Source organism: Nilaparvata lugens, chromosome 2, assembly GCF_014356525.2.
Source record: "Nilaparvata lugens isolate BPH chromosome 2, ASM1435652v1, whole genome shotgun sequence".
NCBI classification, from domain to species: Eukaryota; Metazoa; Arthropoda; class Insecta; order Hemiptera; family Delphacidae; genus Nilaparvata; species Nilaparvata lugens.
Genome location: NC_052505.1, coordinates 9,829,483 through 9,853,054, shown reverse-complemented (window position 1 = coordinate 9,853,054; position 23,572 = coordinate 9,829,483). Strand labels below are relative to the sequence as shown.

The window sequence follows — 23,572 nt, the reverse complement described above, 5'->3', positions numbered from 1 at the left end:
AGGAGGTTGAGACACAAATTGTTTGAATTCAACAACTGTGTCAACATTTTGTTTTCCCGTCCCATTCACCAATAAGCCCAGGTCATCGGCAAAAAGATAGGGTTGTGTTTGATCACAGCAGTTCCTTATCACACCTGACAAATCATTTATGTGAATGATAAACAACAGTGGACCAAGTATTGAACCCTGGGGGACACCATATCTAACCAGCTTACCACTTGAGAATTCGCCGTTTCCATAGACAAATTGCATTCTGCGACCCAAGTATGAACCAATTAGATCCACAGCTAACTTGTCAAGGCCATAAAAAGAAAGCTTTTCAGATAGAATATTATGCTTCACTGACTCAAAAGCTTTAGAAAAGTCAAATGCTCTGAGGTTCACAAGTCTCTTGTGCTCTAAGCTACTGATGACTCCCTCAATAAGATTCAAGACATTATCAGAAGTACTAAGATTTTTCCGAAAACCGTACTGATCTCGAGAAAGTAGACTGTTGTTTTCAAAGTAATTGACAAGCTGTTTATGAAGGAGCATTTCAAACAATTTTGATATTATATCTATGATACAGATGGGTCTGTAGTTTTCAATGTTGGCCTTATTACCCTTCTTGAGCACGGGTATCATTTTGACTCTCTTTAGTTTATCAGGAAAAATACCTGACGCTAGGCATATATTGAACAAATGGGTTAGGACTTCTGAGATATATGGAGCTGCTATTTTTAATATTGAGGAGTTGAGTCCATTGATATCTAAGCAATTGCTGGGGTTCATTTTATGAATTGTGTCAAAAACCTCCCAACAGTGAATTCCTGAAAACTAAACTTCGTTTCTGGTTCAGGCGTTAATGATACATAGTGACTGAAGTCAAAACTACTCTTAGGGATATCTTTGCTTTGTAAAATTATTTTTTCCAAGAAAAACTTGTTTATTTCATCTACAGACAACTTGCAAGCATCGTCCAGAGATGAATTATTTGAACCAAGGTGCTTCTTTACTACTACCCAGGCTGATTTATTCTTGTTTTTACTCTCATTAATGAATTTACTATTGTAATTGAGTTTAGCCAGTTTGATTTTAGACCTGTAAGTCTTTCTAAGATTGTTATACTCTAACTTGACCGCTGTTGAGCCGAGAATGCTATATACATGAAACAGTTGTTCACATTTCACTTTCAAGTCCCTCAATTCATGTGTGTACCACTTACTCCTAGCACCCCTTAATGTACTTTTGAGGACTAGTGGATAAGCCGAGTTGACAGCCCACAAGAAAAGTTCATAGAACATGTCAACTTTCTCATCTAGGTCAATCAGTTTGTAAACAGCTATCCAGTTGATTGATTTCATACATGCTAGAAATATACTAGTCCTACTTGAGCTAATTTGTCTTAAAAAAATTGGACTATTGCGTGTCTTACTGACAAAGGATTTATTATCAATTTTTATTTTCAGGGTTAAAGCTATAAGTGATCGGAAAATGCCGTATATAGAATTGCACTTTCCCATCGAGTATAATGGATATCTGTGACGATATTGTCTATGCAGGAACCTCCGGCTTCTAATCTGGCGGGTCTTGTCATCTGTCTTGTAGTGATGGTTAGATTGAAACTGGCCAACAAATTACAAAGATCATCTCTGAAGCTACTCTCCAAGTTAAAGTCTACATTGAAGTCTCCGCCTAATACATTCATTGTGATCTTTTCATAACAATTACTACTTCTGCATCACAGTCAACCTGCCTAATATAAGAATTTCCATCATCAAAAGAAAGCAGCAAGTTACACATTTTGACTAAATACTCAAGTCATGTTCAAATTTGGGAGTGTTTGTATGGTATGTATGTTTGATAATAAATTTTAAATGTTATCAACTTTGAACATTGTTATAATAATAATATTCAACACAATGCAATTCATTCAGACAAAGAAAGTAGTGATGATGTTTAAAGCTGAAAGCTTGCGTTTCTTCAAAAGTGAAAAACTTTGTATATTATTGAATGAAAAAGACTAAGAAATTGTCAAAAAACCACAGATTTAATCTGACAATTTATAATCTTTTCCTACAGTTACGTTGAAAAGTGGCCATTGCTGCACTGATTACAGAACGCAAAGAATCACTTTTCCGCTCTAGTGCGAGAAAAATTTTTCTGCACTCCAGATTTGCAACATGGCAACGCAAAATACTTAGTAGGTTATATGGAGCAACAGTGCAGCAAAATCAAAATGAAGTTGGTAACAGTGACTGGGCTGCTATAGTGAGCAGAGGTGCAACGAAGCACAACGCGCTAATTATTAAGTATATATTATAACCAAGGACAACATTTTTATTCAATTTGACAATAAATTAAGGTTTTTATCAATAATAAAATTACACAGAAAAACATTTGATGCATTTCAGGCAATTTTACCCATAATTACCCACTTTTCATATTCAATGGTAACTGTAGGAAAAACTTAATGTGAAATACGTGCGCAAAGTTCCTCTGCTGCACTGAAGAAACCATTCCGCCCTCGCCTGTAAACGTTTCTTTTGGTGCAGCAAACTGTCACTTTGCACACTAGTTGCACAAATAACTATTTCCATTCAATATGAATAATCACCACAATATCAACTTCTCAACTACACAAAAAGTTTCTATATTATTTTTGTGTATCTCAAAATATAGTCAAGATAAAATCTAGTCTGGGCACGTTAAACTTTCGGTCCCGGCTGAAGTATTTATTTATTACAGAACAAAGAAGATTACAGGATCAACACCAATTGGAAAATGGTTGAATCTTGAAGAGAGTTGCTGATAGAGCATCTCCCTCCTGCACTCCTCTTGACATTGTGTTTGTATATATATTTATATTTTACCTTTTTTGGAATAGAGAAAAATTAATATTTATCATTTTCAACCATGTAAACCGAAAGATACCAATTAAATAAAGTTTTAGTATTTCTGTTCTCTTTGTATATAGTTCTTTCCCTGCTTACATAATTGGTGGAGGCTCCTTACATAAATGGTGAAGGCACATCCTCCTTACACAGTGGAATTGTGAAATTTATGTTCTTAAATTTTACATCAGTATTACCCTTTTAAATAAAACTTTTTCCATTAACAGTATTGGAAATTTTATTTTTTTAATAACTTCTTCTGAATCAACATTACATTTTTTTGAAATCAAGTAACTTTCTGAAATTTGATATTTCCATAAACAAATTTTCATCTATAATCAACAATACCGCGAAGAATGTATCCTCAAAATTTCTTGAATTAATCTGTTAATTTACCAAATTTGAAATGATATGTTTAAACAATGTTTAATTCAGGTGTTCAAGTATCAAAAATTAATAATAATAGAAAATATCCTAAGATTTTTTTGATAACTTGATAGTAGCCAAATCGAAAAACTTTGAAAAACTTCACCAAACAAGTTATAAGCCTCAACTCGAATTTTCAAAACGCAGTAGGTTTTGGATCTTAAAACCGCTTTAACTGGGAACGCCTGATCGCTTCAACTGGGAACGCCTGACCGCTTTAACTGGGAACGCCTGACCGCTTTAACTGGGAACGCCTGACCGCTTTAACTGGAAACGCCTGTCTGCTTTAACTGGGAACGCCTGACCGCTCTAACTGGGAACGCCTGTCTGCTTTAACTCGGAACGCCTGTGTATACACACTTAAAGGATGTAATTTTATTCTTTTTTTAGCCCAGGCCAAAGCATTTGTTTTAGTAATTTTTGAATTTTTCCTGCTCTCACAAACGACATTAAAAATGTTTATTTTACAAATTTATGATTTACTTTACAATGCTTTGATTATTCTACATATTATTATAAAATGAGATGTACAATACCTCGAGCATCAAATAATATTCTAATACTTCCACTTTTGCAACTTGTACCTCTGTCTCTGTACACAGAGCAGTCAGTGAACATTGAAAAGCTAATGCAAGTAAGGTCCATCCAACAAGAACTCGTAAATGTGTCATTATCCTGTCAAAGAAAAATGCAGAGTTACTTAGCGTACATTATACAGAGTGTTTCCAAACACCCTACCAATATTCTAGGCCATTGTTCCTGGGTATGAAACATATATAAATACAATTTCTAAACTGTCCAAAAATCCTTAGTTATTGACAGCCGCCATTTTGCTTTTCCATGTACGACTGAACATATGGAAGGGAATCTTTGCACAATTATTTATCACTTGGCAGAGCTAAGAAAAAAATTATGATAAATTCAAAAAACAAAAAAATTTAGAATTTAGAATTTTATTCAAATCCATCAAACAAAATGGCGGGCGTTTTAAAATGTATTTCTTTAATATCCTAAAAACCGTTGATTTTACAAAAACTTACAAGAATTTTTTTTTTAGTAAATTCAATTACAAATCGATTGACATCTCATTTTTTAAGATTGAACAAATATTAAGTGAGATGTGGCAGCATTAGTGATATAGGTAACCTCTGGAGGTTTGCATTCGTAAGCGATTTCAAATAATTTCGTACAATAATAACACGTTACATAACCCTCTAAGGGTAGGTCACCTACCACTAAGGCCCGCCGCAAAGTAGACTCACATTAATCCACGAAAAGCAACCCACGCCGTGGGATGTTTTGTAAACCATTGCTAGGCTCCTCCAGACATCTGTGTAATGCATGCAATGAATAATCCACTTGTCAGCTGATTAATTATGAATAATTCTATAGCAATTGTTTACAAAACATCCCACGGCGTGGGTTGCTTTTCGTGGATTAGCGTGGGTCTACTTTGCGGCGGGCCTTAATCTGCCATATCTCACTTAATATTCGTTCAATCTCAAAACATGTGGTGTCAATCGATTTGTAATGAAGTTGTCTGTAAAACCAACAGTTTTTTGGTTATTCAAGAAAATAAAATAAGAACGGTTTCTATTTAGTTTTATGAACTTGAACAATTGTCATAATGTTTTTGTAGCTCTGTCTAGTTGTGAATGTGAGTGCAAAGTTTCACTCCCGTATGTTCAGCCATTATTTAAATAGAAGTTAGTGGAAAAACAAAATGGTAAGTGACTAAGGACGTTTGGACAATTTATAAAATTATATTTAGATATGTTTCTTACCCAGGAACATTGCCCTAAAATTTGGTAGGGAGTTTGGAAACACCCGGTTAAAATTTAATAATAGTGAGCTAGTGTTTGAACAGGCCTACAATATAACAATTTACTTGTGTTCACAAGCTTCAACAATATGAGTGACAGGCTAGTCTGGTGATCACCCAATTTAGACTTTACCAACATTATTTTATTTTCATATAATAACTTGATCTGTGAAAGGTTTTAACATCACATTTTAAAATATTTTTATGAAGAAATCACTTATGGAGATTACTGTATTCACTAATAAGCTTTGCTTGGCACCATACAATAATAAATAAATAAATAATCAGTATCTCTGTGATAGATCGCATTGCCATACAGTATAATAATAATGATAAATAATCACAAGAATTCCACTCACAATATTAATGCCGTAGCCACTCCACAAACAGCGTGTGTAGAAATTTAGTTAAAACTAAAAAGTATAATGTTGATCATAGAATGTCTAGTAGGATACCTACATTATACTTAGGCTACGTTATATGATACAACTTACAGAATAAATTTTCTGAAATAGAGTCTGAGCAAAAACAGTACGGTAGGTAATCTTTACGATTTTGTCATTTGCAATTCAAATTCAGACTTTCAATATTCCAATAATATCAACGGTTTATGATTGCAACTTACCGCATCCAATGAGAATGACGTTTGAATCATCTCTATTTTTCATGAATACAGCTTTAATATTACTAACTAGTAGTTCTGTGAACAGTAGACGTCGCGCAGTTATAACAACGTCCCAAACTATAAGCACATCCACACTGATACACTAACTATTTATTTGATCAGATCATGCTTACAAAAGATTTAATTATCATATTATAACGCTTTCCGGAATTTAGCGCAAGAAAACCAGAAGACATCTAGGCGGCCAGACAAGCTGTTATAAGTTTTTTCCATCCTATTTAATAGTGCATAAAAATTGCATTCAATGAGGCATGCAATTTATAGTCTACACAACTGCTAATTTTTTACCAAGTTACATTGAAATATTGAATTGCATGCGTCATGGCATGCAATTTATAGTCAACTCGACAGCTGATTTATGATGAATAATTCTATAGTTTGATTTTCACTCTAATATTGACGTATGAAGGAGGCTCCTTTTTCCTTTTATATTATCCTTGAAATGCAAAATTTCCAAAAACCTTGTATATACGTAGACGCGCAATTTAAAATGGAACATACCTGTCAAATTTCATGGAAATCTATTACCGCGTTTCGCGGTAACATATAAACATATAACATATAAACATTTAAACATTAAGAGAAATGCCAAACCGACGACTTGAATCTTAGACCTCACTTCGCTCGGTCAATAAGTGAATTGAGTAACATTTGCCCATGAGAATAACTTAACTCAGCTATCATCAGTAGATAAGGTTTGTAAGTGTGTTCCTAAGTAATTTTTGAACTCTTCGATTTGATCGGGTAGTTGTAGAATTTTAAAATGTTGATTACTGAGTTTCTTTACTATTTTATATATTACTTTCCTTGCCCTAATACCATAGGTAAGGGAAGTATTGCTTTCCAAAAAAATTTACGGTATTCCAATTTCATGTTTTCTATACGTTTCACGGTCCCCTGAGTCCAAAAACATGGTGTGTGTGTGTGTGTGTGTGTGTGTGTGTGTGTGTGTGTGTGTGTGTGTGTGTGTGTGTGTGTGTGTGTGTGTGTGTGTGTGTGTGTGTGTGTGTGTGTGTGTGTGTGTGTGTGTGTGTGTGTGTGTGTCTGTCTGTGAACACGATAACTCCATTCCTAATTAACCGATTGACTTGAAATTTTAAACTTAAGGTCCTCATACCATGAGGATCCGACTTTAAGAAATTCAATAAAATTCAATTCAAAATGGCGGATAATGGCTAAAAAACCATGTTTTTCATGGTTTTCTAGAAAACGGCTCTAACGATTTTCTTCAAATTTATACCCTAGATAGCTATTTATACACTGTCACGTTATTTTTTATAATTAAATAACGATTAGCCTCCTGCTTGGCATCAATCGGTAGAGCATGAGAAATATTTCAATAATTATAAAATCTGATTGTGGTTTTACTAGGATATAGTCTCATAAAAATCTTTATAGGCCCAGATATGAGCTTCCACAATAATACTGATAATTTATTGAAAAATATATATATAAAACTTATATCCTATAGTATTGAGGAATAAAAAATAAATCATACACCATAAAAAATTTGATACATATATTAACAAATATCTCAAAAAATAAGTCACAACAAAAATATATAGAGCGACAGGAATATATAATATAACAAGAAACGAAATCAATGAAATATCACAGGTTAATATTATTCTTTAAGTTCTATAGCACGAAATGTTACCATGTGCTTCATTTCATGATCATATGCATCTATTTGCATGTAGCTTCGATATCAACTTGCTGATACTTGTCAACCTGGACAATTGTATTTTGTATATAAATTTCTTAAAACAGCATGATAAATTGACAAACTAATAATCCAAATATATATTAAATTCTATGGTTTCCAATAGATTTCTTTATGATAAATATTTTTTATCTCAGGGTGCGAGATTCGGCACCTGACGGAATAGATAGATCAATTCATCTAGTGAATCAGAGCTACATTATATTATCGCAAACCATATAGTAGAAATTAATGATCATATGAATATGGTATTAACAGCCTAGAACTTAGTATTTTTTTGATTGATGGATCTTTTGATATATGGATTGATTTGATACTATCTAATAAAATACCTTTTATACTATCTTTAAACTTGCGCAAGTATTTTTACCAAATTCTTAATTTATAAAAAACCCTTTCGACGAGCTAGCTTTGATTCTTATTTCATTTCGAAGCACTGAGGGCGCCCTATCACTATTTCGAATATTTTTCACTCACATGCTGGAATTTTCTATGAGCTGCTGATGTCGATCCAAACTCCTGGTGGTCCTGGATTATTGTAGCCGGAGTCGTCTCTTCCAAGGGGTTAAAAAATTATTTAAAAATGACTTCTGCTTTACATTTGCATCACAAAGTCTTATGAAAAAATTTAGAAATTTGATTTAACTTTAAGTTATTAAAGGTATAGGAAGATATTGCGCTCTATAATTTTTGGTGACATCTCATGGTGGTCGTTGGCAGGCAAGTGGAGAAGTTCTCTTTTCTCATTTACAATTTTCATTTCTGATTTCCAAATTTACATAAAATTTAAATAATCTGTTCCTCCGCCATTCATGTCTTAAATAGACCGTACCAAACTATTAAATTATTACTTATGTTACATCTTTAATAATTTATTTGCCTTCGGGCCATATCCAAAACATAAACTGTACAACAATAACTCATAAATTCTTATCATTTGTGGAAATATATACAAATAAATTTGAATCAGCTCACCATTACCACCTATCAATCACTACCATTTGATTGGTGCATGCAAATTATTATAGTATTCATGCGCCTAGGAACCTCCTACTTCCTTAATACATTTAATTATTTTTGTCTGGGTTTTTTAATATGTTTTTCACATGCAAAGTAATTTTCTACAGATTATAGGTTGTTTCTCATATTACGATATTTAGCCACATGGAACTTTTGGTTCCTCAAGTTGAATACTGTTTTGTTACAATAAGTTTCTGCCAAGGTGTTTGGTCAGATTCTATGTTATGCAACTCGGTCGATCATTAGGTTGCCGATCAGTAGATGTTTTACGCCTAACCTCAAATTTTCAATATTTTATATAATATCATAAGGTAGCTGAGTAATTTGGGCGAAATTGATGCGTCACCTCCAATCTTCTAGGCGGACTGCAATGATTGTGACATTAAGAGTCGTCAAGATCTGAATTGCAACTCTCAATGAGACCACCCAAACTGTCCTCATAAAAGACTCTGGTAAGCAAAAAGGGAATGATAATTAAGAGAGTTATTGATCAGCTGTAGTTGAAATTGAATATATGAATTTATAGTACCATCTTGAAACAGGTAGGCTAAATGACATACAAGGATTAGAATCATAAAGAATATTATAATGATCATGAATATGTAACAGACCTTCTAAAAAGTGTAATTTTGTTTGTTTTATTACCTTACAATAGTAAAGCATGTAAATACAATGGTGGGTCCACACAGTTGGACAATTATGTTGACAAATAAAAAGAGAATTCAGAATCTTCAAAATAGAATTGTTTTGAATTTATTGTAGAACTCCTAATCACAAAAATCGTGTAATTAATGAAATTCCAGCTGTTGCATAAACAAACAAATATTGAAAGTCTTCCGCAAGACAAGAAAAATTGAAAAGGGACCGCGACGAATAATTGGGACCGCGGAAAAGTCTAACTTTAAATATACGACCTCAAAAAGTAAATATAAAAAATGTAATTTATAAATGTTTCTAAAAACAAATGTAAATGAAAATGGTTGAACAATGAATCGTTAAGTGCACAGAAGCACGGAACAAAATACTTAACTAAGAGGTTAGATGTCTTCACCAGCTGGCTTAAAGAAAACCAGTAGGATTTCTGGAAGGTCTGCGATGCCCATGGGCTGGACACCAGGTAGGCGTCGGCGTTGAATTGGACCAGATACCTGGACAAAACCGGCAACAGGACGGCAGGGAGCCATGGAAGCAAGTACCAGGGCAGCGTCGGCGGCGAACTGCGCTGAATCTTCAGACAGACCGGCAGTGAGACGGCAGGGAGCCGTGCAGAAGTTGAATCCACTCCAAGTGTGACCAGCAGCAGGTAATGATGGTAACAAGGGCGCTGTACTAAGCGCTACAACTCAGTAGGTTTGTTACAAATGGAGATAGAATTGAATCCAAGTCAGTAGGATGATGATTACAGATGTCATCACGGCAGGTGTTGCGCGATAATGCGTAGGCTTGTGCATGGACAAGATGTTGTTAGAGAAAACTAGTAACTCCGGGTAAGTGAGTAGATCACAAATGTAAATTGTTGTGGTGATATGATTGAAGCACACACAAATTCTGATAAACCACAATGGTGATGATGATAGTTCAATGAAGGTGTACACACGGCAGGCGCAATGTAACTAAGCAGCATACAAGTAGATTGATAGCCGCGACCCAATAAAGCAATTTCAAACATGAACAGTTCTAGGTTACAATGAGGTGGCAACTGGTGGCCAAAATAGTGCGCAATAGTCACTGAGAAAAGAAATCACAATGGTGTAGATGATAGTTCAATGAAGGTGTACACACAGCAGGCGCAATGTAACTTAGCAGCATACAAGTAGATTGATAGCCGCGACCCAATAAAGCAATTTCAAACATGAACAGTTCTAGGTTACAATGAGGTGGCAACTGGTGGCCAAAATAGTGTGCAATAGTCACTGAGAAAAGAAATCACAATGGTGTAGATGATAGTTCAATGAAGGTGTACACACGGCAGGCGCAATGTAACTTAGCAGCATACAAGTAGATTGATAGCCGTGACCCAATAAAGCAATTTCAAACATGAACAGTTCTAGGTTACAATGAGGTGGCAACTGGTGGCCAAAATAGTGCGCAATTGTCACTGAGAAAAGAAATCACAATGGTGTAGATTTCAAATGATGAGAGGAAATTATAAGGGTTGATGTAATTCCAGGAAGAATTGTCATGGACAAGCTTCTTCAAATCCTAGATGCAGGATAAATTGTAACCTTGCTTAGTAACTAGTTCAATGCAGAAATGTCTAATGCATAAGTAATGTTTTTAATGCATTGAGTGTAGTGGAACTATATATTTTCTTGATGATTGAAAATTGTCAGTTGCTGACAAAAATGTTCTTGCAAGTGAGAGATTGCAAACAAAGTTCATGATGAAACAAATAACCTAACATGTATCATTTGGACACAGCTAGAATTGAATACAGAAAATAAAGTTCTTCTGAGCTTTCTTATGGTAAAAATAGCTCATTCTGGATATTATCGTTGTTGGATCAATAGTTCTTCAGAAATAGAAGCACAAATTTCATAAATGTCGAAAATTCGAAGTTGAGGGACAAAGCACATTGCGTGCGAGTAATGTCGTTCGGTTACTTACAAGTTTTTTGACACAAATAATGATGAACGTTGAAAACTAGAATACCACATAGAGAATAGATATTTATGAATTGATGAGACACATTTTTAATGCGAATTTGTCACTTTTAGATTAAAAAGGATAAATTTGAAACTTGGAAATACACTTTCTTCAGCCATTCCATCGACAGGAGCAGGTAGGAACTCAGCCTATAAGGCAGTGTACCAACTGTGAAACAATGAACCCACCAGCAGAAAAATGGCAAATATAAATGAATAATGCCATAATAGGCTAAAATAGGACTAATGCTGAACTAAGTATAATAAATCTAATTGATCAATCGATTGAAAATGACAAACTTGATGAATAGAAATTAAAACTATCAAAATCGACAGGGCAAACTGTGAACACAAGCACCAGCGCTCCAAGCGGCAGCAACCAAAACAAGTGGTGACACACAAGCACCAGCGCTCCAGGAGGCGGCAACCAAAACAAGTGGTGACTGCAAATGCCAGATTTAACAGTAGCAAAAATTATTTTCATTTCTATTTGGCTGTTGTACAATTTAGCCATGATGCCTGATATTATCTGATCTTTAACATCATCATCTTTGGCGATATTAGCCTATTATTTCACTTAGACCTATAAATTTCTTCAAATAGGAATTTTTATTTATCCATTTGGATTTTGAACGTTACACACGCCCCTGGATTTGAATTCAAAATATTTTAAGAATCAACAATGTTTTTTATGAAAATCCATCCTTCAACACATCAACATATTCCATACTTTATCCACAAAAAAATACTCTCAAAGATTTACAATAATTCGCAGACCTTATCTGCTTACGCCCCCCTTAGACCTCCATTAAATACAATAATAAATTCTCCTTATCAACACAAAAATATCACAAATATAACATCTTAGACACCTTCCTCATTACAACACTCATAATATAGTATTTTCAAATTTGCCGCTCGCAAGGTCGCCAACCTAATTTCACACATTACACTTGATTCTCCTATAATGAATTTCTTTCAAACAATAACTTCGATGTACAAATTTTCTGGGGCTTATACTTCATTATAATTCCTAGGTCTTAATATCAATAATTTTCTATATATCAGGTACAATTCTTCTCCTTTGCTACATTTGATTTTGGCTTTTGGTGGTAACTATTTCATTTGAGGTTTTTTCAGTAACAACATTGCAAGAATAATGGTAATAAATTATAAAACATATAAATAAATATATTAACACTGATAAATACAATAAATAACAATAAATAAATAACTTTTGGGTATAATACTTTCTTCATAAACATATGTTTAACAAGCGCTACATATTTGATTCAGGTGGCTTTGGCCAGCTGACTGAATTTTGGATATGACGTCATAATTCTCTAGCTTTCTATTTTACAGTACAAAACTAACCTTATTCATCACACTTTCTACATTTAAGGTAATTTAATTTATTTATTTTCTACTATCCCCATTTGTGTCCTTTTTTATATGATGTAGATTATTAAAATACATACTTAAAAAATTGATCTTTGACTGTTTCAGGCTTCTAACAGTTGGAAGGAATAAAACGTTGGATTGTTGCCATGCGGTCTATGCCAAGATTAAATTTATTATGATAGGTCAGTAATTGGTTTGATAATGATGTTTTCTCTTGACTTCTTATCATTTATTTTCTTCAAATTTGACGATATTGCATGTAGAAATGTTGTGGTTTACTTGCATCTTCTTGCATTCTGCCTGTAGATATGATGTAGGCCGGTTAGGTTATCTGCTGTTGATTTGTGAGGCTGTCCGGTTGATAATTTTTCCATCATAAATTTAAAGCCCTTGTATCTTGTGTATTCTTTCAAACAATCCATTGATCTAGTTCTGCTTCCTTTCTTACTATTTCTATTTACTCCATTGAGTTTCATTTCTCTTTCATTGAGTCTCGATATTTTCATTTTAGTGGCATTGTTTACAATTTTAACTACACTTACAAACAATTTTATAATATAAAGCTTCCAATTATCTTCATCTGGTACTTTCCACTTAAATTCATTATCAGTCTTCATCATCATAATAAACAATTCAATAATATAGGACTCCCAATCAACAATAATAAATTCTTTCAACAATAACATTACAATCTTTTTTACCATATTCATATCATAGTTTTTCATTTATATCACAGCCATAACAAACATTACATACCATATCAAAACATTTATTATTTCTTTAATAGTATAATCTCTCATCATATAATATCCAGGTACTTTCACTTTCTTTATATTACTTTTTATTTCTTCCAATCTTATTAACCACTTTCTGTTCTCTATTAATCTCCATGAGTAATCCAATTTATTGTTATCATCCATGCATGTTTCGGTTTTATCCCATTTGTTTGGTCCATTTTTCCAGTCAAATCACTGAGCAGCTCCCTTAAAGCATATGTGCTGCGGATGCATGCTGTCAGTCTCTTTCTGTCCTCCTCGGTGTTTCATTTCCGGTGTCCTTCTCGGGCGTTTGAAACGTGCATGTGGCCTCCATCGGTGCACGCGGTTCCTCCTTCGTCTCTTTCGCCTGACTTTCTGCCACCGGGCCTTGCAGTGCATGCTCCTCTTCTCCCGAATGCTGTCCTCTCTGTCCTGATGTCATCCGTCTCGGTACTCCCTGGTGTCTTCCTTCCCGTCCTTGGTGTGCCTTGGTGGGGTACAATGATGCGCGGGTGTGGTGTTCAGATGCATGGTGGCGGTCTCCTCCTGGCGACTGTATATTTTTAGTAGTGACTCTTTGGTGGCGGTTTGCTCTTCCTGCAGTGATGGATCGTTGGTGGGGAACAGTATACTTAATAGAGGTTGATGCTTGCGGGATGTTTTAATTGCATGGTGGGCGGTGGTTTTTTGTGGTAGGCTGTCTTGTATGGGCTTCTGTTTTTCTAATAATATTTCCGGTAAGTCGTTCATACAAGTAGTATGTGATGCTGAAGTGTCTTTATCTTCTCTATCTATTTTTTCTGAGCTTGTATGTGTTATATTGGGGGTATCATGTATTCATAATTTGGATGTAGTCTTCTCTGTGTCTGGTGGTGGGTTATCTTGTATTTTTTGTTGATTTAATCTAGTTGCATGCTCTAATGTATAATTTGTACCTATTTGATGAGGTGGCGGTTTGTAATTTCTGTTATAATTATTCTGAGTGTAACCATTATTTGTGTTTAATCGATCATGGCCATCATAATAATTCCTGTGATTAATTTGCTGTGAATAATGATTTGTTGAACGATTCTGATAACCTCTTTTATTCCAATCACTTTTTTGATTATGATCATAGCGGCGTTCAAATTGAGGAGTAGATCGGGAGCGATCATATGGTACCGATTCATAAACTTGCCTGGCATACTGATTAGCATTTGAATTGTATTGATTAATTTTTGAATTATACTGATTCTGTACATACATTTGATCTGACTGGTGATTTGATATTGCCATCACAGATTGTATGCTGTATGAATGATTTATTAATTGTTTACAACCAGTTATTGGCTGTGTAGCCAATGCTGTTCTGACTTGGAAAGGTAGCTTTTTTACGATTATATTTGCTAAGGCATGATCATTTATAGGCTCATCTAATTGAGCATTCTTCAGTTCAATTGTGGTAACAAAATTGGTATATGTGTCGTCTGTCCTAGGATTATATTCGCTAGCAATGATATTGACTAGTGTATCCATTTGTCTATTTTTACTCCAATATTGTTCCAGGAAAGCTGCACTGAATTCGTCTAACGTCCTGAATCTGCGATTATGGATCTGGAAAAACATCAGAGGTTCACCGCTTAACAAACTGGATAATCAAAGATGCCACAAATCTCAAGAGGTGGGTGTTAGGGATTGTACCAATTTTATCTGATCTATAAATTCTTTAGGTTGAAGATAGCGGTCTGTATTGTCAAAACGGCCTAATTCATTGAAACTGTGCAGTAAATCAAACGTTGCTACGGGGATAGGCTCTACATTCTCGTGCGGAAATTGATGTACTTGACTCTCAAGTTGTACTAACTTCTCTTGGGCCTGTTTCCAATGACTAGTAGCTTCCATTTCATTATTTACTACTTCGGCATTTAATTCAGATGAAAATAATTGCTGTTCTCCAACGGCTGTCTCCAATGAATTAAGTAGTACTTCGTTTTGATTTATATCAGAATTTAGGTGAGCTATTTGTGTAGATTAACTATTCTGTTGTTTATTTATGGAAATAAGTTGACTATTGTTTCTGTTTGTAGCTATTTCATGAATTTGTGCGGTGTTTTGTGCTGTTAGGCTATCTATTCTTTCATTTAACTCACAAGTAACAGTATCTATTTTTTCTGCTAAGTCTGTTGTAATTATTTCCTGATTTTCATTTTGCAAATCTATCATAACCTTTAACTCTTCCCTATGATCTTCTACCTTGCTATCAGGAGCGTCCAACTTACGTTCTACCGCTGGTATTGTGTCCGCAGTTTCCTTACCCATTCTTACCGACGTATCCTTCAATGATTCCCGCATTTCCTTCATTTCTGCCTTTAAGTCCTTCATAACTACTGCCATTGTTTTTCTAAACTGTCAGAAAATGACTTGATCATCCCCTCTACTATAACCCTCCTTATTGTTTCTTGGGAGACATTTAATGATTTGTTACTGTTCCCAGGATTCTTGGCGGTGATTGGAGATATCTGGGTGGTGGACTCCATTGCGTCCCCCTCAGCATCGATCATCACTACTACCGCCGTCTGCAGTGTGTCTGCTACCTCACTTTGCACGGACGAAAAGAAACTCATATTTAAAAATGGATGAAGTGTCAAGTGTTAATTAAAAGTGATGAATAATAGGCACAGAATATATAGTAAGGACACAAATAAGGATTCACAGTGAAACAGTTATGTGCAAAGTGCTTGGATAACCATGAACAAGGTATTTATACTTAAGTTTTATATAATGCTCTAGTGCTCCAATATTGGAATGTTGATTCCTGATCGGCTTATATACAAATATCAATGACTAGAATTAGCAGTTTAGGCCCATAAAATATAATAGCTCTCTATAAAAAATATATTTTCCACAATAATAAATAAAAATTTCTTTAAAAAAAAATTTCTCCTTATTTAAAGCTATTGATTCCCCAGAAGTAGTATTACACCTGCCTGCGTTCCTCAATACTCTTATATCTATTATCCATCCATGACAAATTTCAATATGCCTAGACTTGTCTTTAGTTATTATCCTCAATATAGGTCTTGACTTAATATCAATAATTATTTAATGAGCTCTGCTCTCATCATCAGCCCCACGTTGGGCGCCATGTTCTGTCACATTATTTTTTATAATTAATAACGATTAGCCTCCTGCTTGGCATCAATTGGTAGAGCATGAGAAATATTTCAATAATTATAAAATCTGATCGTGGTTTTACTAGGATATAGTCTCATAAAAATCTTTATAGGCCCAAATATGAGCTTCCACAATAATACTGATAATTTATTAATATATATATATATATATATATATATATATATATATATATATATATATAAAACTTATATCCTATAGTATTGAGGAATAAAAAATAAATTGTACACCATAAAAAATTTGATACATATATTAACAAATATCTCAAAAAATAAGTCAAAACAAAAATATATAGAGCGACAGGAATATATAATATAACAAGAAATGAAATCAATAAAATATCACAGGTTAATATTATTCTTTAAGTTCTATGGCACGAAATGTGCTTCATTTCATGATCATATGCATCTATTTGCATGTAGCTTCGATATCAACTTGCTGATACTTGTCAACTTGGATGATTCTATTTTGTATATAAATTTCTCAACTCAGCATGATAAATTGACAAACTAATAATCCAAATATATATTGAATTCTATGGTTTCCAATAGATTTCTTTATAATAAATATTTTTTATCTCAGGGTGCTAGATTCGGCACCTGACGGAATAGATAGAATAGACGGAATCAATTCATCTAGTGAATCAGAGCTACATTATATTATCGCAAATTATATTGTAGAAATTAATGATCATATGAATATGGTATTAACAGCCTAGAACTTAGTATTCTTTTGATTGATGGATCTTTTGATATATGGATTGATTCGATACTATCTAATAAAATACCTTTTATACTATCTTTAAACTTGCGCAAGTATTTTTACCAAATTCTTAATTCATAAAAAACCCTTTCGATGAGCTAGCTTTGATTCTTATTTCATTTCGAAGCACTGAGGGTGCTCTATCACTATTTCGAATATTTTTCACTCACATGCTGGAATTTTCTATGAGCTGCTGATGTTGATCCAAACTCCTGGTGGTCCTGGATTATTGTAGCCGGAGTCGTCTCTTCCAAGGGGTTAAAAAATTATTTAAAAATGTCTTCTGCTTTACATTTGTATCACAAAGTCTTATGAAAAAATTTAGAAATTTGATTTAACTTTAAGTTATTAAAGGTATAGGAAGATATTGCGCTCTATAATTTTTGGTGACATCTCATGGTGGTCATTGGCAGGCAAGTGGGGAAGTTCTCTTTTCTCATTTTCAATTTTCATTTCCGATTTCCAAATTTACATAAAATTCAAATAATCTGTTCCTCTGCCATTCATGGCTTAAATAGACCGTACCAAACTATCAAATTATAACTTATGTTACATCTTTAATAATTTATTTGCCTTTGGGCCGTATCTAAAACATAAACTGTACAACAATAGCTCATAAATTCTTATCATTTGTAGAAATATATACAAATAAATTTGAATCGGCTCACCATTACCGCCTATCAATCACTACCATTTGATTGGTGCATGTAAATTATTATAGTATTCATGTGCCTAGGAACCTCCTACTTCCTTAATACATTTAATTATTTTTGTCTGGGTTTTTTAATATGTTTTTTACATGCAAAGTAATTTTTTACAGATTATAGGTTGTGTCTCATATTACAATATTTAGCCACGTGGAACTTTTGGTTCCTCAAGTTGAATACTGTTTTGTTACAATAAGTTTCTGCCAAGGTGTTTGGTCAGATTCTACGTTATGCGACTTGGTCGATCATTAGGTCGCCGATCAGTAGATGTTTTGCGCCTAACCTCAAATTTTCAATATTTTATATAATATTATAAGGTAGCAAAAATTATTTTCATTTCTATCCAGCTGTTGTACAATTTAGCCATGATGCCTGATATTATCTAATCTTTAACATTATCATCTTTGGCGATATTAGCCTATTATTTCACTTAGACCTATAAATTTCTTCAAATAGGAATTTTTATTTATCCATTCGGATTTTGAATGTTACAATGCCTTATCAACTGACATGAGTCTCATTTCTGGGAAAATTGCAGGAGCTCCGTAATATTCCTGAAAAGAATTAATTTTGTTAAATTTCTATCATGATTTTCTCAAAAATAACTTGACCGATTTTTTCAAATTCATACCCTGTATAGTTATATATCAGCTCTATTAACTAGCATGAGTCTCCTCCCTGAGAAATTAACAGGGGGTCCACCCCATCCTTGAGAAATTTACTTTTCCTACAGTTACCTTGAAAAGTGGCCATTCCTGCACTGATTAGAGAATGCAAAAAGAATCACTTTTCCGCTTTAGTGCAGGAAAAAAATTTTCTGCACTCCAGATTTGCAACATGGCAACACAAAATAGTTGGTGGGTTATATGGAGGATTAGTGCACAAAAACAAAAATTAAGTTGGTCACAATGACTGTGGTTAGATTTAGATAAGAATCATTTCAATGGCTGCCCTACATTTATGATAAAATCCCAATCTAGAAATCCAAAACAAGAATAATGTTCATCTAAATCATAATTAAATAATCATAGTTTACGAATTCTCATCATTTAATAATAAATAATAGTTCTTTTCTATTGGCAATTATTATTTCAACTGCAAGCAATGAGAAAAGTAGCAAATATACATTATAAAATTCGAAATTTGAGGTTAAATGATTACTGGTTGATATCCATATAAATAAAAAAACATAAGAATACTACAATAAATATTCTTTGTTGTCTATGTTATTTTTATAAATATTTTTCAGTTTATTTTGAGCATTTTTCTCGGTAATTTTAGCAAAAGTCTAAATTTATGAATCCTTTGTTTCTGTAGTTTTTAGCTGGATGAAACAAACTTAGGTACGATTCTTCCCGCTAGGTCGCGCGCTTGTCGGTTCAGCAGTGTTGCAGCTTTTGTTCAGCCATATTGCATCCAAATCAGTTTTTGGTGTGTATTTTGAATGTGAATTTTTTGTTCTATCTGTATTTTTTCTGATTCTTGAATGAATAAAAATGAGAACTTTGGCTGAGAATTTTCAACTTCAATTGGATTATTAATTTTCAAATGAATTAAGGTTGTTATTAATAACAGCATCACACACACAAACATTTGATGGATTTCAGCCATCATTCTACCTATAATTACCCACTTTTCATATTCAATGGTAACTGTAGGAAAAATTTAATGTGAAATACGTGAGCAAAGTTCCTCTGCTGCACTCAAGAAGCCATTCCACCCTCGCCTACGGCTCCTGCATAAACGTTTCTTTCAGTGCAGCAAACTGTCACTTTGTGCACTAGTTGCACAAATAACTATTGTAACCTCCTTCTTGTGCGTGAGGTAGGTAGGTAGAGCAGTTTATTCAAAAGAACACATGTTGATATTTTATTTGTAGAACAGCTGTTTTGACAACTTTTAAAAAATCCTCAAATTTCATAATTCAAACAAAGGAAAATGTACTCTGGTCACAATCACAATAGTATAATCGTAGTTTTAATTATTTAGCTGCCAATTGGCATAATGTTATTCCCTAAATATCCTCGTTAATGAGGCTTATAGATCAATAAGCAAGGAAAGTTGTGTGAGTGTACCACACCAGATATTTTTAAGTTTTATTATCATTATTATTACTCTTACTTTTCGATTATTGTGCATTTTTTCTCACTTTTGTAAAGATGTAAACCTTTGCCCCACGTTGGGCGCCATTGTGTGTAATGGTGTAAACCTTTGCCCCACTGGTTGGGTGACATTAGTGTAAAATGGTAAATTTAGTATATATAAGAGCAGTTGCTATAGTCCCTAATTTGTGAATAAATTCACAAATAGTTAAGGCCGTCCAGCTCGCAGAATTGCTGGGTTCAAACCACAGCTCTAGCTCAGTGGTAGATACATGAATTTTCCAAATATAATTAATCACCACAAGGTTCAATGACTGGTTATTAATGATTCTTACCGCTGCTTCTGTGGAGTTCTTGAAGAATACCAATAAGGAAATCGAAAAGACAGTTGATGACTGATTATCAGTAACCATGTATCCAACCGAGAATAATGAAGACCAACTATGGTTTTTTTTAGTTGATTTTTAAAACGCTCGCCATGAATACAGGTCACCAATTTATCCTTCTGAAATTCCTTAGAACTTACAATGCCAGTTCTTGAAGCTCTCTGGATCCTTATTTGATATAACTGGAACCTTATTAATATAATTATCAATATATTTTTTCTGGCAGACTAGTATGACTATCATCAAAGGATGATAAGTACTGAATGCTCTTGATAAGGTCAATATTAATTGATTCACTAATTTTATATGCTGCAGAATATTTTTCCTTGATACTGAGACAGCCCAAACTGTATATCACAAGATGAATTAGGATAAAATAAATTTCTATGATTTGTATGCTGACATAAAACACAAAATATATTCCCATAAAACAATATATATATATATATATATAATATATATATATATATATATAATATATATATATATATATATATATATATAAAATATTCTATCTCTATAATTTTCTTTAAATAAATTCTTTTATAATATCTGAATAATTATCACAAGGTTTAATAGCATTCACATTTGTGCTTTAAAAATTATAAATTTGTATTTAATACTGATACATGGACTTCAAGTCAATTCCGAATTCTACACTTTAAAACCTGTTCGGTTTATAGAGTTAATGGGACAAACTTTGATCAATTAGCAGATAATAATTAATAAAATTGATATTTAAAAAATAAAATCTCAGGGTTTTTTAATGAGTCCATGCCGTGCATGGAAGTAAGCTTCCTACATATATCAAATAAAATTCATAAAATGTTCTTATAAACTATATGATAGCACTCAACACGTTGCATAATTTCCTTGATTCGAATTTATTTATATAGCACTTTGATTAATTCCCCAACTCTAATAAAAAAGAGACCTTTCTAAAATGAGCTCGTTTGAACAAACACTCACAGTTATGATGTTCTTGGAGGTCTTGTAGAATAAATTAATTATTTCCAATAATTAACTGTGCAGGTCCTTTTCGTCTCGGCTGGGCTCGCGCGTGGTCCAGATTTCTTATAGATTTCTTCCTGTATTAAAGATTCATTTATGGGAATTGATTACAATTAAGAACTCTTCAACAACACTGAGTTCACAGATAATTAAACATTAATTACAAATAGTTCACATTTAAAAGAGGGATAGGCTTGATAATTTCAAAATCTAAAGGAAGAAAGAACCCTAAACTCCATGTGCATACTCTCAGAACGAGATCACAAGCCAGAAGAAAGTGGTTTTCAGAAAAAATTTATCTCTTCCTTGAACGATTTGTAAGCTCCTTTCTGATTGGCTTTTAATTTAGCAAACTCTAGTAGTAATTCTGCCAATGGATCCTCATAGTTGTTGAATCACAATTATGCATGTTTTTTCTTATCATTTTGGATAATACGATTACTCTTTTATCACTAACAACATTCGATTTTACTTCAGTGGTTCTTTGACTAGGTTATCTTTCTTTTCCATTTTATAATTCTATTAAAGTTCAATAGTTCATTTCAAAAATATTTTGTGGTGCTAAAATACCACATGACACTTTGTATTCATTGTTATATAAGTTTGTTTCAATAGGCTTAAGCTTAGAAACATTGTCAAATTATGGAATGAATACATAAAATAAATAAACCACTATAGTAGGATAATCATAGTAGGTAATATTTAAAAGTAATCACAGATTAAATTGAACTGTGTATCAACTGTGTAGCATTGGATCAAATTGTAATAAAACAAAATATTAGAACTTCGGATACTGTATTATTTCTTTAGTATAAATGAAATGATACCAGACATAGTGTGAAACCTTTTATTGATCAGCTATTGTGCAGTAGTTGCATCCAAATCGTAAACCTGCACTTTTTATTGAGTGACTCAGTCATAATTGAAATTCAATTTACATTCCAATAGAATTATTAGTACTAGTATTAGAATTAATAGTAATAATACTAGTGGCTTGTTTTTTGGCAAAACTTGGCACTGCTTTCATGCTGTCGACGATTCGTGTGAAATGCTCTCTTCTCAAAACCATGCATCTGTTATGCAAATTTACTATTTTAAATCCAATTCCTGCTATTAAAATAGCTCTTATCTGAAGTAATATGCAGAACTCCAAACTTTTATCCTCATTATCATATTTGTACTTGGTGACAAACACACAAAGCGAGACAACCATTGCTCCAGGAATCGGAATGCATATTGGAGGCAGTTCTTGCGATATTTTTCCTGCGAACATTTAAACATTCTCCATCAACAATTACTGATCATAACTAATCAAACCAATAACCGTAAAAAGTAAAACAATTAGGCTGGGCGTACACCAGTTAGTCAAGACAAGACTAGTCACATTTAGTCACAATACTTCACATAGTTGACACGTCTAATTGCAATGACTAATCAGTGTGAGCTGCGTCATAAGCAACAATGTGAAGTATTGTGACTAAACATGTCTGATCCTGTCTTGTCTTGACTAACTGGTGTGCGCCTGGCCTTGAGCTGAATCTGCACACAACAGTGACAGTGAACAATGAAAATACTCGTAAATCCCCTAAATAAGTTCTAATTGTTTTTTCATAATCACTCGGCCGAGCTATGTGAAAATAGTCAAATTAGAACTCGTGGGAATTATATTTTCACTGTCACTATTGTGTGCGAATTCAGTTTCATTATTCTTATATAGATTTTGGGAAATGTTATGCACATTTTTTCTGAGGATTGTAGCATTTACACAACAGCTAGAGTACCTAGACTTGAAAAACAAGTGAAAGTGAACACTTATTGACTAAAGAAATATGATGATATATTGAAAAACTTAAAATATATTATTGAGATTATTTGGAAGTAGGAATTATTACCACTTATCAGTATCAGTGTCAGAAAATCTATTTTCATGAGTTCTAATAGTCCAGTCAATATAGACATAAAAAGGGGGTGTGCTTGCAATTTATATGGTAGTTCTGGTTTAAAAAAGAATTATTTGGATACTTGAGAGAAGTCCAGAACCAATTTCTTCATGCAAAATTTCCTTGTGCTAGATACAGAG

The 23,572-nt window shown here is 33.4% G+C and overlaps 2 protein-coding genes and 1 long non-coding RNA gene across 7 annotated transcripts in view; 1 reads left to right on the top strand and 2 right to left on the bottom strand.

The window, feature by feature from the left end:
* The window catches only part of LOC111053018, a 208,421-nt gene that overhangs the window by 97,437 nt on the left and 87,412 nt on the right, over positions 1-23,572 (bottom strand). Inside the window, exons 1-2 of one of the 2 annotated variants that reach the window (XM_039420504.1) lie at positions 5,481-5,630; positions 3,836-3,974 (exon numbers count right to left, since the gene is read on the bottom strand). The gene's annotated coding sequence lies outside the window, so the exon portion shown is untranslated. Of the gene's footprint in view, positions 1-3,835; positions 3,975-5,480; positions 5,631-23,572 lie in introns of those variants that run through there. The other variant, XM_039420503.1, reaches the window with a different exon arrangement.
* LOC120349783 lies at positions 12,515-16,474 on the top strand. The gene is made up of 4 exons (XR_005570412.1): positions 12,515-12,596; positions 12,701-12,777; positions 14,899-15,013; positions 15,827-16,474. It is a non-coding gene; the product is annotated as an uncharacterized LOC120349783 (long non-coding RNA).
* Positions 22,326-23,572, bottom strand: part of LOC111062239 — a 61,077-nt gene continuing 59,830 nt past the window's right edge. For all 4 annotated transcript variants that reach the window (XM_039420508.1, XM_039420509.1, XM_039420507.1 and 1 more), the window contains exon 6: positions 22,326-22,755. In XM_039420508.1, the coding sequence (XP_039276442.1) occupies positions 22,427-22,755 (329 nt within the window). In that variant the 3' untranslated portion in view covers positions 22,326-22,426. The remainder of the gene's footprint in view (positions 22,756-23,572) is intronic.